This window comes from Grampus griseus (genome assembly GCF_964374135.1).
Source record: "Grampus griseus genome assembly, chromosome: 19".
Lineage (NCBI taxonomy): Eukaryota > Metazoa > Chordata > Mammalia > Artiodactyla > Delphinidae > Grampus > Grampus griseus.
Window position 1 is genome coordinate 31,623,954 of NC_139013.1, and position 20,021 is coordinate 31,643,974.

General features: G+C 54.1%; 1 protein-coding gene across 3 annotated transcripts in view; it reads right to left on the reverse strand.

The window, feature by feature from the left end:
• Window positions 1–20,021, reverse strand: part of KIFC3 (kinesin family member C3) — a 41,765-nt gene that overhangs the window by 19,067 nt on the left and 2,677 nt on the right. Inside the window, exons 2-5 of one of the 3 annotated variants that reach the window (XM_082677659.1) lie at window positions 18,557–18,764; window positions 15,847–15,989; window positions 11,922–12,060; window positions 8,811–9,013 (exon numbers count right to left, since the gene is read on the reverse strand). In XM_082677659.1, the coding sequence (XP_082533785.1) occupies window positions 8,811–9,013; window positions 11,922–12,060; window positions 15,847–15,989; window positions 18,557–18,722 (651 nt within the window). In that variant the 5' untranslated portion in view covers window positions 18,723–18,764. Of the gene's footprint in view, window positions 1–8,810; window positions 9,014–11,921; window positions 12,061–15,846; window positions 15,990–18,556; window positions 18,765–20,021 lie in introns of those variants that run through there. The other 2 variants (XM_082677657.1, XM_082677658.1) reach the window with 2 other exon arrangements.

Here is a 20,021-nt window from a genome sequence, read left to right on the forward strand (position 1 = left end):
CCTCCCCGCAGGCCTAGACCCTGGTTCCACATCAGCGCACCTCCAGGAAACTCTCCCCCCGGGAAATAACCCAAAATGCAGACAAAGACTTTGGCACCAGCGTTCATCGGAGCCTGTCTGAGCTTTTTCTTGTAGAACATTCTGTGTTGATCGCACGGAACCTTGGAAAAGGTACAGTGAGAGTCAGACTCTCTCTGGGGGATAAGGAGGTGTGGCTTGCACAAGCTTTGGGCTCTTGTTACTAAACATAAGGAGACAAAGCCCACCACCTACAGGGGCCACCAGCCAAGTAAGGCAGGTGAGGGGCAGTGCAGGACTAGATGCCCAAGACCCACCTGAAGGAGACAGAGGACTGCAACTGGGGAGGGGGGGGACACAGGCCCAGTGTCATCAAACTTCTGACCTTTCAAGAGAGGCCAGACATTGGGATTTTGGGGGTGTGTGTGTAAAATCTCCCCACTACGTATGGCTGAGACATCATCAACAGTCTGTGTGCAGCACGAGCTCAGAGCCAACCGTCTCCTGGCGCTGGAGAAGGCGGCTGGACCACAAATCAGCCTCTGCTTTTCTGAGCAAGTTGGGGGAGGGCCATGGGAGCGACCCCACCTCCAAGGAGAAGGCCTGTGACACCAGGGCTGCTCACTCGTAGCTGGGGAGGCAGATTCCAAGAACACAAGACCCAGAGAGGGGTTGGGAGACACAACCTGGCTGCCCAAGGCCTCCTGGTGGACAAGCAGGTGACTTAAGGGCTGCACCCGAGAAGGTCACCTCTGTCACCTGCTCCATCAGCACATTCCTTCCTAGCAATGTGCTGGGCATGGACCAGGCCAGGCAGCAAAGCCCGTGCCATTTCTCTGCCCGCTCCAATACCCCCTTCTGTTAAAAGCCTGATACACGGAGCCTCAGTTCCTTCGCCCTGGAGGGGAGTGAGGGACAGTTTGAATAAGGCAGCCTTTCATTCCTTAGTCATGAAATTGGGAATAACCTCAATGCCCAGCATTAGGGGAATGGTTAGGCGGATTGCAGTATCTGCACTCATAGACTACTGTGTAGTCGTTACACTCATGTTTATCAGGAGTTTTAAATGATGTGGGGAAAAGCTCCTCAACATATTAAGTCAAAGAAAAATCCAAAAACAAAATCGCATATGCAATACAAAAAATAGAGGGCTCTGGACTATGGAATGATGTTTGACAAATTCTTCTTGATTTGCAGTAAGTTTTAAGTCTCAAAGAATATATATTCCTCTTGCACTCCCCCCACCCTGAAATAGGTGGAGTCTACCTCCTTTTGAAAGGTTGGGGTCCCCCTCCTGCCTCCCCTCCCTCAGAAATCACCCCAGGAAGATCCACTTGCATGGAGCTGGTGCCCCAGGCAGGCTGCTTCCTTGGCACCGGGCTGGGTGGGCTCGGACCTTGCTTGTCCCCAACACCGCTGGCGCTCAGACCCGATGCAGTGAAAGTGGGGTTTCCCAGTGTTTCCTTGGGAGTCAGGATGCCTGCCTGACACCTGCCTGCAGCCCAGTTCCTGTTCTCTCCTTACATCACAGTCGGAACGCTGGGCGCTCCTGGCCTCTGTCTGGAATCTCTGAGGGGCGCCCCAGAAGGAGGCGGCTGCCCCACGAGGCAGGCTGGGGGCGGGCTGGAGGGATGAGGAAAAGGCTGTAAAAGACCCCTTTTGTCAGAAATGTCAGGCACTCGTCATGTCCTGGCTAGTCTCGGGCAGCGGAGGAGCACGGCCCACGGACACCGCAGGGCGTCCGGTCAGACACAAACCACCCTGTGGTGCGCGGTGCCTGCGCCCTGCCGGCCAGCTCCACGGGGGGCTGAGAACTAAGGAGGCGTGCTGCCCAGAAGCGGGACCCTTGCCCTCCACCCCCGGGGGGTCGGCTTCGGGAGGGCCTGCAGGGAAGACAGCAGACTTCTCCCAGCCTGGGAGGGAGAACAGGTGAGTCTCTCAGGGTCAGGGAAAACAGTGAGCACAGGAGATGGAGACAAAACCAAGTACGGGAGGAGGGCTCGGAGCAGAGACGGGGAGTTGAGGGTGAACCTGACCAGAGAGCGGGGCCTTCTGCGGAGGGGGCCCCTGCAGGCATGCCCTTCACCCACCCAGTACAGCTCTGAGTCAGCGACGGTGCCTGCATCAGTACGCAAGGGGTCGGCGGGGGGTGGGGTGGGGGGCCTCCTCCATCAGCTCTTCGGGAGGTGCCCAGCACACCCGGAGACACTCAGCACGGAAGTGACGGCGAGGGGGCAGCGCACTCACTCCTGAGTGCAAAGAGCCAGGCCAGAGGGGCAGGCAGGCTCCTGACCGGCTGCTGTGGTGGCCCCCCGGACAGCACAAGGTCAACCCCAGGGCTGAGAAGGGACCAGGCTGGGTTTGTGCCACAGCCCTCCCTGGGCTCAGGCTCCTAGTCATGCTGAGAAACTGAGCCACAAGCGTGGTGCAGGGGGGCCTTGAGGGAGAGGGAGCTGGTGCCTGTCTGCTGACCGACGCAAACCCATAGTTACATCTCCCAGCAGAAGCGGGCTCAGCGGAGGGTGCGGCTGCCCTGTGCCAGTCTGTGTTTTCCCAGCTGTCTGCTCCTCTCGACACAGACAACCTGCTGATTAGCCCCCAACCTCCCACCAAGCCTGGCCCTCCATCATCGGCTGTCTTCTGAGGAACGGAGGGCTCTCCCAGTGGCAAGACCAAGGCATTGCTGAGCTGGGAAGATGAGAGGGCCTGGAATCCAGACGGCCCCAAGGAAACGCAGCCCAGAGGCCTGAGGGGCAGCCCCGGGAAGCACCCCATCCTGTCCCCAACACACTCCCCCTCCCGGGAGACCTGACTCCTGGTTACCTATGTACATGAGCACTGACCAGGCCCGACTGGCTACATCCATCCCACCCTGCCTCCACTGCTGAGTTTTCACATTTGAGTCCTTCTGCCACCAAGGGGCTTTGGGAACATGGACTCTCAGGCCAGACTGCTCGGGTTTCTAATACAGACATCACCCTACCTCGCCAGACAATGTTGGACATGTCTCAACTCCACCGTGCCTCTCCATTTCCTTAGCAGTAGAATGAGGCTACCTCACTGAGGAGGTCTGGAGGATTAAGTGAGATTACATGAGTAACATATATAAAGTGCTTAGGACAGGGCCCAGCACATAATAAGTCTATTACTAGAATGAAAGTCCGCGAAGACAGGGATATTTGTTGTATCAGTGCTGTACCCCCAGTGCCTAGAACGGTACCTAGCATATAGTAGGCGCTCAGTAAACACATGTACAAAGAGTGCTGAATGCATGAGGGGCCAGGAGAAGCAGGGTCTGTGAGAGAGCGGTCAGGCAGGGCACGGGGGAGCAGAGGTGGTGGAGGCTGGGGTGTGCTGAAGGATGCTCACTTCTGCCAAAGGCAGGAGCTGCTAATGGGCTCCAGGCAGTGCATGCCATGTGGGAATGTCAGTCCAGAGGTGCCACAGCTTCCAGTATTTTATGACAAAAAAAGGAAGTTGAGATTTTTATATGAACTTAACTAAGATTTAAATGGTGGCAACTAATTTGATCATACAATCAGGACAGTTGGAACTAATAAATTCAGCAAAGTTGCAGGATATAACACATAAAAATCAGTTGCGTTTCTATGCACTAACGCTGAACAGTCCGAAAAGGAAACAAGACAGTAATTCCGCTTAAAATAGCATCAGAAAGAATAAAACATGTAGGAATAAACTTAACCAAGGAGACAAAAAACTTGTACACTGAAAATTACAAAACGTTGCTGTAAGAAATTAAAGATGATACCAGTAAATGGAAACACAGCCTGCATTCATAGTCTGGAAACAGTATTGTTAAGATGTCAATACTGCCCAAAGCAATCTACAGATTCAATCCAATCTCTATCTAAATCCCAATGCCATTTTTTGCAGAAATATTAGCATCCATCCTAAAATTCATATGAAATCTCAAAAGCCAAATAGCCAAAACAATCTTGAAAAAGAAGAACAAAGTTGTAGGACTCGCACTTCCTGATATCAAAACTTACTACAAAGCTACAGTAATCAAAACAGTGTGGTACTGGCATAAAGACAGACATATGGACCAATGGAATAGGAGAGAGAGCCCAGTTATAAATCCTCATGTGTATGGTCAATTGATTTTTGACAATGGTGCCAAGATTTTCAATGAGGAAAGGACAGTCTTTTCAACAAATGGTGCTGGGAAAATTGGATATCCACATGCAAAAGAATGGATCAAAATGCATCAAAGACTGAAACATATAAGCTAAAACTATAAACCTCTTAGAAGAAAACATATGGGGAAAGCATCATGACATTAGATTTGGCAATGATTTCTTGATGTCAAAAGTACAGGCAATAAAAGAAAAAAATAGGTAAGCTGAACTTGATCAAAAAAATTTTTGTGCAGCAAAAGACTGTCAGCGGAGTGTAAAGGCAACCCACAGAGTGGGAGAAACTATCTGTAAATCACATATCTGATAAGGGGCTAATATTCAGAATATATAAAGAACTCCTACAACTCAACAACAACATAAGAACCCAATTCAAAATGGGCAAAGGACTTGAACAGACGTTTCTCCAAAGATTATATACACACAGCCAATTAGCACGTGAAAAGATGCGCAATATCACTGATCATTAGGGAAATGCTAATCAAAGCCATAATGAGATACCACTCCATACCCATTAGGAGGGCTATTATTTTTTTTTTAAAAAAAAGGCAACTCAGAAAATAACAAGTATTGGTAAGGATATTGAGAAACTGGAACCTTTGTGCCCTACTGGTGAGAATATAAAATGGTGCACCCAGTGTAGAAAACAATGTGGTAGATTCCTCAAAAAATTTTAAATAGAACTTCCATATGATCCAGGAATTCCACTTCTGGGCATATACCCAAAGTTACTGAAAGCAGGGTCTCAAAGAGATATCTGCACACCCATGTTCATAGCAGTATTATTCATAACAGCTAAAATGTGGGAGCAACCCAAGTGTCCATTTATGGATGAATGGATAAGCTAAATGTGGTCTAGCCATACCATGGAATGTTAGTCTGCCTTAAAAAAGGGATTCCTGCCATTTGCAACAACATGAATGAACTTGGAGAGCATTATGCTGAGTGAAATAAGCCAGACACAGAAAGACAAATCCTGTGATTCCACTTATGTGTAATACCTAGAATAGCTAAATTCACAGACAGCAGAATGGTGGCGGCTAGCAGCTGGGGTGATGAAGAGTTACTGTTCAGTGGGGACAGTTTCAGTTTTGCAGGATGAAAAGAGTTCTGGAGATGGACGATGGTGATGGTTGCACAATAATGTGATACATTAATACCCTGAACTATACACTTAAAAATGTTTAAGATGGTAAATTTTATGTTACGTGCATTCTACCACAATTTTGAAAGTGGTTAAAAAAAAAAAGAAAAAAGCAGGTCAAAGAAACAAGGCGCATTTGAGCGCTAGATCTAGTCTTCCAGCCTGTGGTTTCTGCTCACAATGTAAGGTTCTATCTTGAGGTGTGGGGGCAATAAGAGGAGGGGTGCAATCTGGGTGTGTGTAAAACGATGGTAGGAGCCTTGGAAGCATGAAGGCCACTGCTCCAGGGACATCCACAGAGGACAGGGGAGCTCAAGGCCACCAGCACGTGGCCTGGGGCTGCTGGGTGCCCCAGGACTGAGGACCTTTGACCCTAGTGCTCCCCACAAGGCACACAGTGAGCTCCCAGAAAATATAAACATCTCCATCTGACACATCCAAGGGGAGGCCTGAAAAAGACTCCTGAAGCCCTTACGAGTCCGGGTTCCGACAGGGGCAATGGCAGCCCCGGCTGCCGAGTCAGCTTTGCCAGTGGGGCAGGGGGGCTTCATAAGATCATCACTTTGAACCCCCCAATCCTGTTAGGTACATACTATTATTATCGCCATTTTACAGGAAGAAAAACTGAGGTTCCAAGAGATTAAGTCATGGTTAGGCAACTTGTTCAAGGTCACCTGACCACTAAGTGGTGACCCTAGGACTGGAACTCCTGCAGAGCAACGTACAGAAGACCAGAAAGGTCAATCTGTGCCAAACCACAGAGAGGCTGACAGGAGACCAGAGCACACAGAAGTGACACCTCACAAGGCACAGCACTTCACAGTTTACCATCCATTTTCCTGTCCAGTCCCATAATTGAGCTGCCCAATAACCACGAAGCAACATCTATTTGACCCAGTGTCGAGACTGGTAAATGTAGGCTCAGAGAGGAAGTGACTTGCTACAGCTGCACAGCCAGGACTAGAACCCTACTCACGTGATTCCAAATCCAACACCATTCCTGTAACAATGATTGGCGGTGGTGGCAGTGGCGACACCAATAATACTGGGTCATCTCACCAGGTACTGTTATTATGTCCATTTTAGAGATGAGGAAACTGAGGTGCGGAGCAGTAATTAACTAGCCCAAGGTCACACAGCTAATGAGTAGTGCCAAAGTCAGGATTTGAACCCAGCTCTAGGACCAAGTGGTTGGCCACAGCTCTACGGAGTCAGACTCTCCAAAGAGTGGCTCAGAGACCTGGAGCTTCAGGGGCATCTCCTGAGATATTTTTCAGAAAAGAACTGGCAGTCAGAAAATTCAGGGAAAAAGTATGAGCAAAGACCAGGAACCATTCTGAATTCTCCAAATCATTCAGAGGCGTGGAGGTTGGGGGGAGGGGAGGGGAGGGGTCAGGCGCATCTGGAGAGCTGGCCCTCAAGGACACCAAAGAGGCTGACATGCTTGACCTGCAACTTCCCCTCTAAAAAGTCAGTCAATTTTGCTAATTCAAGGAAAAAATGTTTCTTAAACATTTGTTTAAAGTCGCAAAAGACCATACATTGTTATTTAATTTATATGCAACGTTCAGAAAAGGTAAATCCATGCAAACGAACAAAGAGAAAAGCAGAGCAGTGGTTGCCGAGGGTTGGGGGGAGGGGCACATGGGGAGTGAAAACAGGTCTTCGCAGGGTGATAAAAATGTTCTACAATTAGACAGTGGTGATGGCTGCGTCACCAATATACTTAAGACCGTAACCTGTACACTTTAAAGGGGTGAGTTTTATAGTATGTGAATTACATCTCAGTCAAGTTCTTTAAAAAACAAAACTTGTTTCAAAAGTGCCCAGACAAACTAAATCAAGGGAAGGAGGAGCTCTTGCCACAGGTCAGACATGCGTCCTGCAGGGAGGGCCCTAGACCAGCCCCACAGCCCCATGGGGCAGCACCTCATGCCACGTTCCAGCTACACAAGCCTTGGTTCGCCCTGAGATTCATTCTGCTCCCCCTGCCACGGTCCCTTTGCACTGACTGTTCCCTCAGCTCAGAATGGATGCACTTCCTCTGCTCCGTGCCAGACCTCAGCTCCAGAGCCGCTTTCTCAGGGAGGCTGCCCCTGACCTCCCCTACGGTTCCTGATCTCCCCGACAAAGGCACGTGGTAGAAACCCTCATTCTCTGTGTGTGTACCCGCCTGCAGAGCCCTCGTTACCCTTCCAACTTTCATAAGTGCATGTAACAAACATCTGTCCTCCCCTAGACCACAGCCTCCGCAGGCCAGGGCGTGCCTGTCCACCTGGGCATCCCCACTGCTCAGCGGGGTGCCCATACAAACCAGGCGCCCAGCAGACATCTGAGGCAGAAACACAGGCGGGCACCGCAGGAGGCAAGAGTGACACAAAGCTGGGGGGTCACACCTGCCACGAGGAGCTCCCATTAGTGGAGCAGACAGGCCCAGAGGCAGCAAACAATGGGGTCACTGTACAAGCGGGAGACACAGGGCACTAGGGATGCCCCAAGGAGGCCCACCCAGCGCAGCCAAGGACAGGTAGTCAGGACAGAGTCCTTGAGGACACGCTTGTAAGCTGGAAAGATGCTGCATTTTAAAAGTGCATGAAAATAACCTGCTGCCCCTGGAACTGAGAACAAGGCACGGTATTCAGTGATGTTCCCCCGAGTAGAAGGTCCACATGCTGGGAAATCACAGAGAAAGAAGCTGACCCAACCGAAGGCAGGGCTTTCCAGAGAGAGCTCAGGCCCAGGAGCTCAGGCATGGGCTCCAACATGGGGATGGTTTGGAGACAGGGCTGGGGACCTTGTGGAAGTGGGGAGGGTCAGACACAGGCACGAGAGACAGACACGGACAATTAAGAGTGGGGAGCTGAGCCCCAGGAAAGGGGTCTCGGGGCCTAGGTGGTGATGGGAAGGAGGGTGAATTAGCCAGGCATACGGAGGAGGGCTAGGGGTCAGCCCACAGGGACTGTGGCGTCCCCAGCGTCCTCCTGGCTAGCTAATAAAGGAGGAGCCCTAGAACCTTCACTTTCTAGGGCTTCCAGAGATTTGAGAGCTCCCTTCTCTCACTTGCACACATGCCAGCCTCTCATTTCCTGCCAGTTTTCCGTGAGGTGACCTCTGCAATGAGTTTGGTCCACCTGGGCTGCCCAAGCCAGGGCACCTTGGAAGATGGAGTGGACTCAGCACTGGCCTCGGGACGGGAACATCCCTGCGCTTTCCTGATCCACTCATGCCTACACGTGCTGCCTGTCACTTCTGGAGAGGGAGGTCCTGGCCCCTGCTAACCACGAGGAAGGGGGCGCACGGATGGCCAGCATGGGAGGCCCAGTCCTCTGATTCTCGCCACCTCGCCCTCTTGTGCACGCCCAAGCCAGGCGCGGAGACCCCATCTGTCCATTATGCTGGTGGTCTGGTGGGTTCCGGGTGCCCTGGGCGACGTCCTCCAACCTGCTCCACAGTGGGCAGCGGCCTCAGCCCGTCCCATCCTCCCCAGGTACCTGATTCTGCAGCTGGGTGGATGTGGCTTGCTGATCACTGTCGCAGACAGCCAGCCTCTCCCGTAGGGCCACCAGCTCCTCCTGTAGCTGGGCTTTCTCCTCCTGCAGCTGGGACATGGCCTCCACCATCCTATGTACCACGGGGGCCGCACCTGGCGGCCCCGACAGGCTCGAGCACCTCCCGCTGCCAAAGAGCCGCCCACCTATGAGCAAAGCAGCCGCCGATCAGCAGGGCAGCAGAGGCCTCAGCCTGGCCGAGGACAGGGGGCCCGTCATGGCAGGGGAGGGGATGCAAGCAGAGGGGACAAGGGAGCCGGGCAAGGGCTGGGGGCGGCAGCAGCATGGGTTAGCCGGGGGCCTCCAGGGCCTGCCTCGGACGAAGCCGCTTCACAGCAGGCAGCTTCTGGGGGGTGGAACTGCCTAGACCAGGACTTAGGAAAGCAGCTTCCACTGATTACTCCCCCAAAGCCTGTGTTCTAGGTCTGACGCGCAATACCCTCTCCATGGCCAGCCTGCGTGGACTTGCAGCTGAGAAAGACATAGCTCTAGCAACAGCTGTTCTCTCCTCAGAAAACACTATTCTTGGTGGAACATGATTTCTTTAAACCCCAAACCCTCTCCAGAGTACAGAAGAGAGGCGGGGGCTCCCCAGCCTGCCCCCTGCCTTCCACAGGGAGTGGTTACCCGCACACAGAGAGGGAGCAAGTGGAGGTGTGCGTGTGCAAGGGACAGACAGACCAGGACACGGGGACAGACACAGCACGTGGGCAGGAACACAGCCAGGCGCGCTCCCAGGTGGACCCCTGCGGGATTGAGCACAGGGACCTCACAGGCACGAGGAAGGGATAAACACAGGGGTGGGTGGTGCCTCAGCCTTCCACCGTCCTGTCACCGAGAGCAGAAGAGACACAGACAGACAGATAGAAGGACAGAGACACACAGTCAAGGCCTGTGACCCGCTAATGGGGCCTGGCATGCTTGTCACAGCTTGCTTTGGCCCCAAGAATGGCCACGGTCTCTGCAGGTGGGGAACTGGCAAGGAGGCGGGGCCGTGGGGCAGAGGAGAGGCTGGAAGGGCAGGGATCTTCAGGCAGCCCAAACTTGGCCAAAGCCTGAGAGGCGGGGCCAAGCGTCCAAGAGTGAAGCATGAAGAGTGGCATCTGCTGGCCACGAGCCTCCACCCTACCTCAGAGCACCAGGGTGTCTGGGCTCCGCCACACTGTGTGGGCGGGACTCGGTGGCGGGGGGATCCCAGACTCTGGAAACAAAGCCACCCGCACCTGAAGTCACACATCCCAGCTTCAACCCACAGGGAGGTGGCGAGTGTGCTGCTCACTGAGACAGCACAGAAGCCAAAGCAGCAGCCTGGCTTTGGGACTGGGCTGGAGCGGGGAGCGCAGATGGAGCTGATTCCAGGCTGGGCAGGACGTCTCCGCACTGGGCCCAGGAGAGGTAGACAGTGAGAAGCCGCTCTCACTCTAAAGGGAGCAGGCCACGCACACACACACTGCCTTTTCGCTTCCTCCCAACCCCGAGGGACAGCTCCGACTCAAGGCCCTCTGGAAAGCGGGAACAGGGGCCATCACTGGCTGGCTAGGAGCCCTGGCCGTGCGGCCTGCATGTGACACAGCATGCGTGTCACACACAGTTGGCCAAGCTTCTGCTCTCTGTTCTAGAGAGAGCGAGCTCAGACAGATGCTTCCAGGCCTGCACACGGGGCTGCCATGGGCAGCATGTGACCAGCAGCCCTCTCTCTGCAGACTGCCGTGGTGTGGCAGGAAATGCTCTTGACTCCAGGTCCAAGAGCTGGTTCTGCCACTTCAGACAAGCATGGGAGGGCCCCTCAGGGGCTTCCTTTGTAAAATGGGGACAATGGTCCTTATCCGGAGGCAACCTTGGGCAAGAGCCTGGATCCCACGAGGGATGCGCAGGTGTGAGTGAGTGTCACCCAGCAGGACATGGAATGGCCCTTCCTGCCCGGGACACTGCTCATCTCACCCTCAGAGCCCACAGCCAGGGGAGTTCACCTTGACCTGGGCACAGTGCCCATGTGTCAGGGGAGCCAAGAGGGGCCCGGAGAGCACTTGCTGGGCAAGAAAAGACCTAGAGGAAGCTAAGGGACAACAGCAGCGGAGGAAGAGGTGAGATCAAAGGAGCACTTAAGGGCGGGGACTGAGGGACCTTTGCATCCTCATAGTAGGTCAGCTGTCGGTCCGAGTTTTCAGAAGACAGTTTTTTTCTCAGAGACCCTGCCTGGACACGGCCCCTCAAGGACACTCAGGCTCGGGGGTCCCATCCCTGGACCCACTGACAAGAGTCAGTCCTCCGGATTGGCTGGACGATGCCCCCCCTTCCACACCCCGGCCAGACCCCGACACCGGCCCCCGAATCAGTGCCGGGCCCACGGGTGAAGGCGGCTCTGGATCAACCTCAGAGAAGGGAGTGGTTCCTTCCACCTCGCAAGTTCAGACAACAAATCAAGCTCTGACAGGAGGAGGCAAACCCTCGCTCTTGGCCTTCCCCTCAGGCTCCTTGAGAAAGGCCAGCTCCTTTCCCCCCTCGCTCTTGGCCTTCCCCTCGGGCTCCCTGAGGATGCACTTTCCCAGTGACTGCTGGGCTCTGAGTTCTTGCTGGGGAACCCCACAAAGGGGGCACACAGCCTCTTCCAGAGCCTGTCAGCCTTGCCGGAGAAGAGCGGAGCCACCAGCTCCTCTCTCCCAGCCTCGACGCAGCAGAGCGAAGCCGTGTCCTAGGGCTTCTGGGTCCCTGATGGACCCACGGAGACAAAAGGAGGGGGTCAGGCCTCTCTCTGCAGGAGGTGGCGTCTTTGAGGCTGCCACCTTCACCCTGCTTTTGACAGGCGCTGGGGAAAAGACAAAAAGCGGGGAAATTCAACCCCAGCCCATGCCGGCCAAAGCTGCTTATCACCGGTGGCACAGCGGCCCTGGGAGGCGGGTGTCCCTGGAGTGGGGACGGGCAGGCTGCAGTCTCTGAGTTCCACGTCCAGGGGGCCACCTCCAGGGGAGGAGGACGGTGTCTGGGACAAGAGCCTCCCCTCCGACACTGGCTTTAGCCTGGGCTGTGCCAGGTCAGCGGGCAGACTTCCTTTACCTGTTTTCTCTACATTCATGGTGCCACCAGCTTCTTGGGCCTCCCGGCCCCGCCTGGGGGCCGGCGCCTGCCTCTTCGGGAGTTTCTCTTCTTTCGCCCCCTGACTCTTGCTCTCGCACCCCTTGTCCCGCAGGGCCTGCTGCCAAGACACAACCAGAATCCTCACGTGAAGGGGGAGGGGGACAGTGGCGGGGAGGGGACCCCCCCTTGAGCCTGAGGACGGTGCGCTCCCGGAGCTGGTGAGGACCTCAGACCCGGCCAGCCCATCCCTCACGCTGTGGGTGGAGACAACGAGGCCGGGAGTCTGGAAGAAAACATGCCCAGATCTCACAGCAAGAGGGGGGCAGTGCGTCCTCCTGGCCCCCATCAGCAGCCAGCCCTCTGTGCCAGCAAACAAGGTTCCTGGGCACTTAGAAACCCTCAGGTGAAGCTCACTCAGCTGACCTGTGAGCCCCGAGTCACCACTGCAGTGGTCTGATCGCTTCAGGTGCACTGTCCCAACATTCACAGGTTTGTCCAGCCCCACCAGGCACACGGCAGTCTCAGGGCAATGCCCGCCGCCCCCCATCATGATGTCAGCTGCCCTCACCTTCAAACGGCACCAGCCTGGGACTGCCTAGAAGGGGGCACCCGGGTCCATATGAGCAGGGAAAGGCCGTGGCCCACCGCCCAACATGGCTATCCGGGACCGCAGGACCCTGTCTCTAGGTCAAGGAGGAACCAAGGCAAAGAAGGCTGAGGTAGAACAGACCAGTGAACTGGTGGGGAGACGGAGGGGAGAGGCAGAAAGAGTCTCTCACGCAGAGAAAACCACCTGCAACTCACACAGAAAGACGTCCAAGGCAAGCAGCAGAACCACACGTAAAGTGCGATTCCATTTAAGGATAATGGAAATAAAAGAGGCCTCCAAAAAAAAAATCTGGGGAAATATACACTGGTTTCCTCTGAGAGGTCGGATGATGGTGCAGGGGCTAAGAGGAGAAACATGCAGCATTTAAACTCTGGGGGAAATCAAAAGAGACTTCACCGAGAGAGAGTGGGAAGCAAGGAAAGCCTTTACCTTTCATTTTGCATCTTTTTGGCATTTGCATTCTTAACCTCGTAAGCATCTATGGTGTACTGCTTTGTTGTCTCTGATAACAGAAGTTAGCTGGCAAGGCAGATTACAGACACTTTTGTGCGTGCCTTTGTGCCCACCTTATTCAAAACAAAAAGACAAATGCTACGTTTAAAAAATGTTCAGAGCCTGGGGTCGGAAAGGCCTGGGTGTGAAGCCTGGCTCAGGTGAGCTGTGTGACCCTGGGCAAGTTACTTACCTTCCCTGGAGTTTCATTTCCTCATTCTTAAAACAGCAACTCTACTTTCTGCTTGAGAAGGGAGGGTGGTGAGCAGTCTCTCGTATTTAGGAAAATTCCCACGACTTAATTTTGTCCCCACCCTGTGACCAACTGCCACACCAGCACGAGCAGCCTTGTCACTGGTGGCGGCAACGGGGGCAGCTGGAAGTTTCCATTTGCCGCCCAGAGCAAAGGTTACACTATTTCTGGCCTGTTGGCCAAGCCACAGGATGGGCAGGCAGGCCCCCGGGGGGTTGGGAATTTCTGCAGCCTCCGAAGGGAGCGACTCAGGTTGTAACTGCTTGAGAAGCTGGCAGGGGACCCACTGGGTCCCCTCACTGTGTCTGGGTCCCTACTTGGGCCCCACATCCGCCGCCCACCTTGAAGCCCCTATAAACAGAATGAAGCTTCAAGGGCCCAGGACACAGCTGTGGAAACTGGTTGCTGGTGGGAGCTTCTCAGATCCTCAGCAGACCTGCTGACCCCAGGACTCAGCGGCAACCACAACCCAACACCCCATAATCAAAATCCGAGAACAGAGCCTCCGCCCAGCTCAAGGCTGCTGGTTTCTGACCACCTCCCGATTTAATTACCAACGGCTCAAGTCATAAAAAATGGTTTCTTTAACATAAAAACAGTTTCTTTAACTGTCCCTGCAACATGCTTTTCTCGCAGACCTTATAGATAAAAGAAGGACCATTCGGTTCCATTTTCAGATGAACCACATAAGAAGGGCTGACAAAAACCCAGAAGCCCAAGATTATCCCTGAAGCGACAAACAAGGGGTCCATGTTCAGACCCGGCTTGGGGCCACACGAGGGAGGACAAACACAAAGGGCACGTATTTCCCACAGCCCCTCCTGCCCTCCATCTGCATGTGTCCCTTCAAGGCGGCCCCCTCATGCACAATCTTTCTTGCGGGGAGGGGCCTTGGCAACACCCCCAGATAACTCTGGTCCTTCATCCTCAGCCACTATGTCAATGTTTGCGCATACATTTGTGATCATTTGATTACTCCTGGCCTCTCTGCTAGACTGCTGGGTCTATTTCTCTTCTCTGCTGTGTGCTGGCACCTAACAGAGTAGGCACTTCATAAATATCTGTTAACAAACGCATCCATTTAAAAATTACAGAGCCTGTGCTATCCTGAAATTGCTCAAGCTGTAGCTGCATGAATGCATCGGTATTTGTTTAAGGATCTCTTTGCAATCAGAAACAACACAGAGGATCAGTTAGATAAACCCTGAAGTAGAATATTATGCAGCAGTTTAAAAGAATGAGGTAGTTCTCGGGCTTCCCTGGTGGCGCAGTGGTTGAGAGTCTGCCTGCTAATGCAGGGGACACGGGTTCGAGCCCTGGTCTGGGAAGATCCCACATGCCGCGGAGCAACTGGGCCCGTGAGCCACAACTACTGAGCCTGCGCGTCTGGAGCCTGTGCTCGGCAACTAGAGAGGCCGCGATAGTGAGAGGCCCGCGCACCGCGATGAAGAGTGGCCCCCGCTCGCCGCAACTAGAGAAAGCCCTCGCACAGAAACAAAGACCCAACACAGCCATAAAATAAATAAATAAATTAAAAAAAAAAAAAAAAAAAGAATGAGGTAGTTCTCTATATACTGACAGGCGTGAAGAAATAACCAAGACTTACTGTTGAGGGAAAGAGCTAGTCACAGAACAGAAGGTAAAAATAAAGAATAAAAATTGTATAAATCCAACGAAGTGGTTGTACAGGAAAGATAAATAAACACCAAACTCTTAATAGTGGATTTCTCAAAGATACAGGATGACGGGAGACATTCAATTTCTAGATATTATATTCCTGCCACGTGTGAATTCTTTACACCATGTGTTATAAAGCTCATCATGTTCAGATCCCAACTTGCTGTGTGACCACTAGCAAGTTACTTGACCTCTCTGAGCCTCCCTTACTTCATCCATAAAACTCACATAAGACAGTAACTGTGTCTTGGACTGATGTGAGACATACAATACATGCCACAAAGCCTGGTACAAAGTCATTGCTCAATGAGGAGCAGCTATTATTATTGCTATCACGATGTATTAATTCTACAACCAAATACTACACATATATACGTAAAGTTTGTCTTTTGAAAGTCACATGATAACTGACTTGCAGTGATAACTGCAAGAGAAAAGAACCCAAGTTTTGGCAAAGTCCTCTGTCTAGCTTTAGGTTCTCACTTTAAACAAGGAAATGTAAATAATTATTGCCCCATGGACTCATATGCCCCAGTGGGAATAAACAGCTCCCCTAAAAACCTGCCCATCTTCCCAACAGCTCCTCACTGAAGGCCCCACAGTTCCCACTTTAACACTTCAGCCAGGGCGTGGCTGAGAAGCTGCTGTCATCTCCTGTGAGATCTCCCCCAAGCTAACCTAATAAGCACATTGCCCCATTCAGGCAGGCTCAGGGTGGATGTGCCGTGAGGAGCTTGGCAAGAGGCAGAAGGCAGGCCCCCAGCTCTCCCTCCCTGCTTCCCTCCCCGGAGAAGGAAGCTGCTGGAGCTCAGAGGGCCACGGCACACTGGCCCAGCTCGAGCCCTGGCATTTCTGACCGCCCCAGGGCTCACCTGCAGGGTCAGGTAGAGCCTGTGAGGGCTCCCGGGGCTCGCCCAGTCCACGCTGAGGGCTCGGCACTGAGCCAGGGCCGGGCGAGCTGCACTTCGGGTGCTGGAGTCCTCGTCGCCGCCAGCCGGGCTGTCTCTTCCACGCCCTGTCCCAGGACAGAGGAGACAGGTGAGATGCTTGACGCTGGCTGGAGACTGCTGGCCGGGGACCACTGGCCAGGGCCGTGGCTGAGCTCCTCTTTCACACACTCCAGGCAGCCCAGGTGCTGCCAGGAGGGACTCACACGCCCTCACATGCCTGCCCTACACAGAGGGAAGGCCTGGCACTCGGCGGGGGCTGTGCTCCTTCCTAACCACAAGCCGCCCTGGGATCCTCTGCAGGAAGTCGCCCAAGACCCCGCGGGAGGCGGCGGGCTCCCCTCCCTCCACGGTGGCGTTAGGGCTGGCACCTGCCCACGAACACCCTCTACAGACAGCAGCAGAAGGAAGCTGATGCCACCCTGGCTGCGCTAATCTTCACAGGAGGTGCACCCTGGGGCCGCGGCCTCATTACCGAGGCTGCCTCTAGGTGGCAATTTCTCCCCTGCCTTCATAAAGACCAACCCCACGCTGGGTGGCGTGGTCTCTGCAGCCTCCAAAAACACAGGACCAGTTAAGGCACATCCGCTCGAGCCTCTGACACACCGCCTCCCTCACTGGGTGCGGGGAGAGGGCTGCAGCAGCGACACCCCATTCACCCCTCCCTTGACCCACCTCCAGAGCCTGTGGGACCAGACGGGGCGGGAGAGGGGATTCGCCTCACAGGGCAAGCCGCAGAGCTCCCACCCTGGGGGGCCATCACATCCTGAATGCCAGCACTGGGCCAAGTGCTTTCCAGGCCTTATTGCCCTTCTTGATCCTCAGTTTCCTTCTCAATACAATGGGCATAAGGAACCAAGCTCAGTCCTGCCATGAGGATTAAACGGGGCGACACATGTAAAGTGCTCACACAGCAGGTAGCCAGCAATGCAGGCCATCAGCTCCTCACAACAACGCTGAGAGGTAGGAACTGGAGACCCAGAAGGGTTAATAATGTGCCCAGGGTCACACAGAGCCAGTATTCCAGTCCCATGTGCTACCCCACCCTCTGCTTGCCTACCCTTCTCAAGGCAGCAATGAGAGGGGGGTGGGGGTAGAGAGGCCCAGGGACATCCACACTGGCTGAGGCTCTACCCAGTGGCAGGCACCACGCTTAGCATTTCACACACACGATTTCACTGGACCTTTGTCTTAAATTTTAAAAGTAGATAAAGGTCTGTATGGTCATATAATCCTCATAACACTAATTTAAGAGACCAATACACACACACATAAGACTAGAAGGAACTATATAAAATGTTTAGTGACAGGCTTATAGGCGATTCTTATTTTCCTTCTTATACTTTTCTGTGTTTTTGTTTTGGTTTCGTTTTTTAGTTTTCCAAGAGAACAGGTTTTTGTTTTTTTTCAATTCTTGCTTTCTTTCTTTCTTTCTTTTTTTTCTTTTTCTTTCTTTTTTTTTTTTTTAACCAGAAAAGCAATACTGTTCATTCATCTTTAATCCTTTGGACAACCTTGTTGGGTAGAGACCATCTTCAGCCCCTTCCAGACAACTGGGGCTACCTGACCCAAAAGCCCAAGCTTTCCCCGGCGGCCTCCAGGGTCACCCCCAGCCTCACTGTCCCCTGCAGAGAGACTTCGGAGGACAGCGCTCTGGCTGCCACCTATGGCACAAGTGTGATGAGAGAGAGGGAACTGGAGTTTGCTATGTGCCCTCTCTGGGCCTCAGTTTTCCCTTCTGTACATAGAGGGGGGCTTGGACCTGATGTCCTGGAGGGACTCTGCCAGCTCAGACAGGCTGGCAATCTCCCCGTAGGTCAGGGGCAGTCAGACAGCAAACCCCTGAAGGCATCTTGTCTGAAGATGCCCCCGTCCTCACATTTACAGGACAACCTACCCAAGCCAAGGCTGGCAGACAGTCATGGGGCAGCTCCCCGGTCCTGACGATCTAGCTCCCACCGGGAATCAGAGGAGCTGCCCACTTCTTGACGCTGGAGGCACCAGGGGACATGACCCAGAAAGGAGAGCTGCTGTTGACAGCTCCCCCAGGGGCACAGCGGGGGCCCAGACTCGGGGGCTCCCTCACTGCCCACCTGCTGTCGGGGCCACCTTGGATGGCACCTAGAAGGAGCGCATGGCACCCACTCCCTGCCAGGCCACGCTCCGGAGCAGCCTCCGTCCACTCCTCGCCATCCGCGGGCAAGCCCTGGCGGAATCAAGTGTCAGATCCGCGCAGGGCACCGGGCAGCAGTTCACCTACCTTGTTTACCGGTCGCGGGCAGAAACCGGAGCGAGACCACGAGCGCTCCGCCGCCAAGGACAGGCGGATCGCGGAGCCACAGCCACCTGGCCGGGCCAGAGAGCGCGTGGCTATGCGCGGCGTTCTCCCCCTGCGCTACAGACTGCGTTAACGTTTAACTCGGCGTCCCCGGCGTCTCTTTACAGACCGGCGCGGGGCAGGAGCGCCCAGCGAAATTGACGCCCTGACTCCACGCCCGGCTCGCGGGCTGCCGATACCCTGTAATTACCTGACAGCTCTGACTGAGCCTAGGAACTTGCCAGAAACCCCGATCTCATCGCTGGTATCTGGAGGAAGGAAAGGAAATAAAGAGGCATTTTAAAAATGCGGACTCACCAGTTCTCAACCTCCCCGGGCCGGTGTGTGGGAAAGGGCGGGCGGCCGGGCTGGCTGGGGCGGGGCGAGCCATCCCCGGCTCGGGCTCCCCGGCCCGGCCCACTCGCCACAGGCCGCGCAGCGAGGGCGTGGCTCCCAGGTTCCACGTCCTGCGAGACGGGACCATGGCCCGGCGGGGCTCAGCAGCCTCCTCCGGGCGTCGGGCAGCCTGCGGAGAGAGCAAGAAAGCGAGATTGAAGCCCGCTAGCCGGAACCCTCCGCTCCCATCCCAAGCTGATCGGAGCCCACCATCTGGAAGGGTCCGCTGAACTGGGTCACCTGTAAACCAGAGCCCCAACTCGAATGTCCCCCAAGGAGCCCCTGGGCTCACGGGCTGAAACAGAGCCTATCACCATTTCAGGGTACTAGTTAAGGAGAAGGGAGGCTCAGAAGTGGGCAGGGAGCCCATCAGGTGTTTCTGCAGCGCAACGTGGAGACCCCACATCTCAGCCCCTCCACTCGGAGCCTGGCAGCATAAAGACAGGTCACAGCCCCACACGGAGGAAGCACCAGTCAACAGCGTCTCCATGAATCTATTCAGAAGGGGCCTTGACTGTGGCTGTGACATCAGGCTTACATATAGCAAATTCTCTTAAAATCAGCTCATTCTTGTATTCAACTAGCCTTCACACTGTACCTACAACTGGCAGACACCGAGCTAGGATTTGAAATACAAAGATTCATTCATTCCTCATTTAATAATTATTTACCCAGTACCTGCTGTGTGCCAGGCACCTGCCAGGGGTCCTCTTTGATCAGGAGAGACATGGCCTCAAAGCTCCCTGTCAGGAGGGAGGTAAACACTTCAACAAACCTCCACAATCAAAACAGGATGCAGGGAGGCACCAGGTGGTATGGAGAACGGGGGTGGGTGTGGGGAACACTGGTCTGGGTAGAAAGCCCCATGGGGCCCTTATGAACAGAGCAAAGGAACAGAACAGACTTCTTTTACTGCACAAGTCTTTATTGAGTACCTATTGTGTGCAAAGCAGCTCTGAGGGCATTTAAGGTGACATCAAGCTGTGACACCAGACTCAGAAAACAAGTAATGCCATTTACAGAAGAAGCCAAGTCAGCTCGGAGGGGCAACGTGGAGTTTGCTTTTGGTTTTAAAATGGAGTTGGAGGCACCCAAGGACTTTCTAATGGCGCCACCTGGGCTGTAGGCCACTTTCCCTAACCCTCACTGCACTGACCACTCTCTACCAGGCAGTAAAGATATCTGTTTGAACAGTGTCCATCTCCCCTGACCCTCTATGGCTGCCCAGGGTGGGTCCCACAGCACCCAGCCTAGAGCGAAGCTACATCCACACCAAACATCTGGTGATGGCTTTTGGGTGAAGGCCCAGAAATGAATGCACACAAAAGCTCAAACTTAAGCTTGGAAGAGAGCAGGGCTGGAGATGGAGACACAGAACCGGGAGGCT